At 56.0% G+C, this 5,056-nt stretch overlaps 1 protein-coding gene across 9 annotated transcripts in view; it reads right to left on the reverse strand.

Annotated features, from left to right (window-relative positions):
* Nucleotides 1-38: 38 nt before the first annotated feature.
* The window catches only part of OTUD7B (OTU deubiquitinase 7B), a 48,571-nt gene continuing 43,553 nt past the window's right edge, over nucleotides 39-5,056 (reverse strand). For all 9 annotated transcript variants that reach the window (XM_015595490.2, XM_025052165.1, XM_015595488.2 and 6 more), the window contains 4 exons: nucleotides 4,793-4,942; nucleotides 4,089-4,203; nucleotides 3,152-3,236; nucleotides 39-2,203 (listed from right to left, as the gene is read on the reverse strand). In XM_015595490.2, the coding sequence (XP_015450976.1) occupies nucleotides 995-2,203; nucleotides 3,152-3,236; nucleotides 4,089-4,203; nucleotides 4,793-4,942 (1,559 nt within the window). In that variant the 3' untranslated portion in view covers nucleotides 39-994. The remainder of the gene's footprint in view (nucleotides 2,204-3,151; nucleotides 3,237-4,088; nucleotides 4,204-4,792; nucleotides 4,943-5,056) is intronic.

Below are 5,056 nucleotides of genomic sequence, written 5' to 3' on the forward strand. Positions count from 1 at the left end.
TAGGTTTTTGGGTTTGTTTGAAACAGTCTGGCCAACGGTCTGTCCCCCCCAACCCCCCACCCCCGGCCACCGCAAGGCGCACGCAAACCCCATAATGTGGTTATTGCTAAGTAGTTAAAAAAAGGTCACCTCTGCACCAATTCACCTGGAGAAGAGTCAACACACACAGCTGCTCTTCCCCTCACTCTTCCCGTCCCCAAAGGGAACTTTTTTAAAAAATAAAAAGTCTTTAAAAAAAAATCACAACCTTCTTAATTTAGCTGAGCTCAGCCCTCAAAAAGGATGAGGAACGGAGGGGCGGGGCTACCGGCAACCTCCTCTCGAAGGAGAAGAGATGGCAGGTGGTGTTCAGAGGGAATAAAACTCGACTTTCAAGTTCTTCCCCATCCCATCTCCAAACATCAATTCACTCGACCCCTCCTCACGGGCACCCACGGGCGCGCATTACTGCCCTGTCTTTCCAGATCCTTCAGGAGGAAGAATTTATCCAACCCTCATTTCTACAATTAAAATCGATAGCAAGTTTGTCTCATCTCCCTGTTTCCCTCCACATTCCCAACTCAGTCCACCGTGTGCTTTTACCGACCTAAAGGAACTTTGGTCTGTTTTTTTCTTTTATTGACTGAGAACCAGCTTTTCCTGTTTCTCCCCCAGACTTCTGCCCACCCCCCGCCCCAAACCTTCCCCACCTTCCCACAGGCCCCAGGATGGACCCAGGGGCTCATGAGACAGAATCGCCACCTTTCCCCTCTACACCTCCTCAGTCCCATCAAGTCGAGATCTGCGAAGGAGGCGCCGGGCCCTCGAGGCACCGTCGCAGGCCCTGACCTGGTCCCTCCAGCCTGGCAGCTCCCCAGCACACACACCTTCAAAGTTTCCAGCCAGGTTCCCACAAACGTCACTGCATTTGCCCCGTCAACATGGGGGCTGGGTCTTGACGAGCCAATGAGTCGAGCTGACTTTCTTTGTTGAGCCCCCTGCCCTCGAGGCCCCCTCAGAACCTGTGCACCAGCAGCTCCCCACCCGGCTCCCGCTCCCTCCTCCTCAGTTCCTCCCGGTAACAGCAGGAGCAGAAGTTGCTGGTCTCGGGGTGTCCGTAGAAGCTGCAGTTCGGTTGTTTGCATTTGGTCTGGGTTGGGGGGAGCCCCCTGGGCCCTCCCGCCCAGCCGTCTGGCTCTGGGGGCTCTCGGTAGCCGTTGCTGTAGGGCTCGGCCACGCGGAAGGCGGGTGGTAGCAACGAGCCCCGGTGGACCCCGTCCCTGGGGTGACTGCCCAGCTCCGGGGCAGGGCTGCTGTCCTGATGCGGGGAGGGCCGCCCAGGCGGGCACTGTCTGGGGAAGGTGGCATAGGGTGGCAGGCCCCCCCCACACGGACCGCCTGCCAACTGCCTGCGGGGCTCCTGGCAGTGAACGCCGCCCCCAGAGGGCCGAGGGATGGTAAAGCCCCCGGGGTAACCGGCAGAGTACGCCAAGGCCTTGGACTCCACCAGGGGGGCCGTCAGCGGCTCCTCCCCGCCATCCGGCTCCGGCTTCTTGGCCGGAGGCGGCCCGCTCCCTACCCCTCCATTCATGATCTTCCTCTCGGCCTCCTTCTGCTTCTGCTCGGCCAGGAATCTCTCCTCGGCGTCAGAAAGGTAGCGCTGGATCATCTCCTCCTGATACTGCTGGCGGTGACCCATCTTCAGGGTTCCGACAAAGATGAACTTCCCCTCCCCCTGCATGGCAGTCCTCATGATGCTCAGGCTTTGCATCACCTCCTGGCTGTACTTGCTCCCTCCGTTCCCCACAGACTCGGCGGAGGGCTTCTCGGACACGGGCCCGTCCCCGGCCGCCTCCTCCTTGCCACCCTTCCAGCTCTTCAGCGAGCTCTTCTTCCTCTTCTCCAGCGTCTCCGCGCCACTGCTCGTCCCCGACCCCGTTCCCACTCCGCCGGGCCTGGAGCCCTTGCTGTGCATCAGGCCTCCCATGTTCTTCTTCAGCTTGCTGCCCAAGGTTTTGCCGAAGCTGCCCAGTTTGTTGGCCACGGAGTCCGCCCTCTTCTTGTCCTTCTCCCGGTCCCGTTTGGACTTCTCCTTCCGCCTGCCGCCCTCATTGCTGGCAGAACTGCTGCCCACCGACTCCTTGTCTGATTCCCCGGACTCGGGAGTGGACCGGGCCTCATCTCCAGCGGAAGCCGTGGGAGACTCGGGCTGGGCCAGGGGAGCCTGGGAGAAACAAGAACAGCGCTGTCGGTTGTCCCGTTGCTCTGGGTCGGGGGAGGGCCCTGGGACCTCCGTCCCCTCCACTTGGCTCATGGGACTCCCCAAGGCCATTGCTGGAGGAATTGCCACGTGGAAGAGGGCGGTAACGCCCCTGTGAACTGTGTCCTGGAAGTGACTGGTTTCAGAGAGAGGCCGCTGTCATAACAGGGGAAGAGTCACCCAGGAGGGCACTGTCCTTCCTCGGCTCCAGTCACCCTCCCATGGACAAGGAAAAGCTGTATCTAATATCTAACTTTCACCTCCCCCTGCAAGCTGACTCCCTTCTGTCATAGGGAGATGTGAAAACGAAGCCTGCCTCCTCGAGAGCAGTGAGTAACTGCACAATACACGACCTCTGAGGAGGGAGAACATTCTACAGACACCAGAATATGTCCTGTATTATAAAATTCTCCGTGCCGAATTCTGCCCTAGAAAGTCCTGACCAACCACGAGCAACCCAGGCCACCCAACCTGCAGAAGTTCGGCTCTGGGGCCCAGCCCTCTGCCCTGCTCCTGTGCCCCTGTCCCACAGATAATAATGACGTCCTCAGAACCCACTGGAACAGGAGCTCTTTAAGCTATTCTGTCTCCTCTGGTGCCGACGCAGAGGTCTATGTACAGTGGGCTTGGGACAAAGTAATGACAATCTCTCCTCAGAAAACTTCTTGAGGAATGTGTTTTCACATCAGAAAGCAGAGCTGGGTCGGAGAGGGAAACGGGGTCGCTGACAGGCCAAAAGGCAGGGCAAAGTGTCTTCTGGCACAGCGTCCGATGCAGTCCGGTCACTCCCAAACCTGGACACCTGGACCCGGCCGCCACCCGGAAGAGACTCAGAAGCAGCGTGCCACCAGAGCTCGTTCTCCCTGCCACCAGAAATGAGGACGCACAAGGCTGAGGTGGGGACGTCCTCACCTGTGCATCTGAGGACACGGGGACCCACTTCACATTCATGTAGCTATGAAGCAGATGCAGTTTGACCTCTAGGGACAGGATGACACTAGGAAAAGGAGAAAAAGAATTAGAAATGTGCTGCGACCTTTAAAAAGCAAAGCAGTGTGACAGCTAGGAGGTCCAGAGGGAGCGGGCTTGGGACTCGGACTGGGCTGGATTTGAATTAGAGCTACACCAGTTACTAAGCTTGATGACCTTGAGTAAGTCACTTCACCCTCCCTGAAATTCGACTGGGGCTGATAACAGGTACAGATAATAATATATCCTGCAGGGTTTTAACGAGGACTAAAATGGTATTTGGAAAGGACCCAGCCGTGTCTTGAAAACAGAAAATGCGAAATGGTACCCATTGTTATTGTTGTTGATGCAGATATTATTTAGAAGGAGCTTTTGAAAGTTAGGTGGGCTCTCACTTAAAGGCGTAAACTCTGGGTTTTTTAATCAAACGCTTTCAGTTGGGTCCCAGTTCCAGGAGCCCAAAGAAGGAAGCGCTGTTTAAATTCCAGAAAGGCAAACATCCAGAGCAAAGTATTTTGGTCAATTATTTAAAAGCCCTCTCTCTTGGCCTGGGAGAAGAAGTGTACATTCATTATTTTGATTTTCTGATCACTGTTTTGGGGACCCTGGGAGGTATCGGTGCAAAGCCGCTTTTCATAGTGTAAGGAAAGAACAGATCGAGACCCCAGGACTCCAATCTCTTTCACAGGGCGAAGAAGCAGGTCCACACTGCAAGAGTCCTGGTGCCCGACCTGTCCCCCAGCTCTCCATCGTCCCGAGGACACGAGAGCTGGGCTGTGACTGTCCTGCTCTGAGCCGAGGAAGGGTGCCTGGGAGACGGACGCTGAATGTGGAAGAGATCGCGGCCACAAAGCGGATGCAGAGGCCAGGCCTGCCTCACCTGGCCAGTCGGACGTTGTCGTTGTCGTCTCTGCCCCACTCCCAGCCCTTTCCAGGGTCCACAGCAAAATGCAAGGGCAGCAGCTTATGCTCTGAATCTGTAAGTGGGATCACAGCTGGGGAGGGAAAAACACATCATTAGGAGTCTCCTTGAGGAGCGAGGAAGGCCAGTGAACACAGACTGACTTCACCGAAAAGGAGGCTGAGGGGGCAGCGTGATCACCGCGGTCACCCCCAGTGCTTGCGTGGGAAGCGCACTAGCCTCACAAACTAGCAGGCTGCGTTTCCCTTACTATCCAGCACGGAATTTAGGTCGCTAATCTCCACGACGCCCCACGAGTCAGTCAACTAACACTACGACATTCTTGCCAGTCGATGTAAATTCAGGAAATTCAAGGTCATCATTAAGACAAATACGGCGAAGGTTCTATGACATTTGGAAGGTTCCATGACATTAATCCATAGGCTCTTTACTCCAGAACAGGGGGCAGGGATTACAGCCTACCGTGTTTCTTCCCAAACCTCTGTTTGTTAGTTTTTAAAGAATTTTAAAACGCTGGTGTATCTCACAGCTTGGAAAAACAGCATCAATGTGCGCTGACCGGGGTGCATGTCACTTAATTCTTCCCTCCTATGTTCTAAACTCTCCCACTTCAGTTCTCCCAAGCGGAAAGGCAGCAGAGGCACAGACACTGCACCCAGCACCTTGTTCCTTGGCGCTCTCCTTCTGCTCCATGGACACGAGCGCAGAGAAGTGGGCCTGGTCATAGGCGAGCACCAGCGGCGAGCGGTGACACTGGCTGGCTGGGACCTCCAGGGGCAGATAGATTCCCCCAAAGGGAATCGGGGCGAATGCTGCAGGAAACCACGAAGATTATCAGCAAGGCCAAGTTCCCGCCTAGCGGGCAAGCCCTCCGCTGCATTCTGCCCGCCGCTCCCCTTCACTCCAACCCCCGCTGAATAACTCTT

This window comes from Pteropus alecto, unplaced genomic scaffold (genome assembly GCF_000325575.1).
Source record: "Pteropus alecto unplaced genomic scaffold, ASM32557v1 scaffold106, whole genome shotgun sequence".
Taxonomy (NCBI): domain Eukaryota; kingdom Metazoa; phylum Chordata; class Mammalia; order Chiroptera; family Pteropodidae; genus Pteropus; species Pteropus alecto.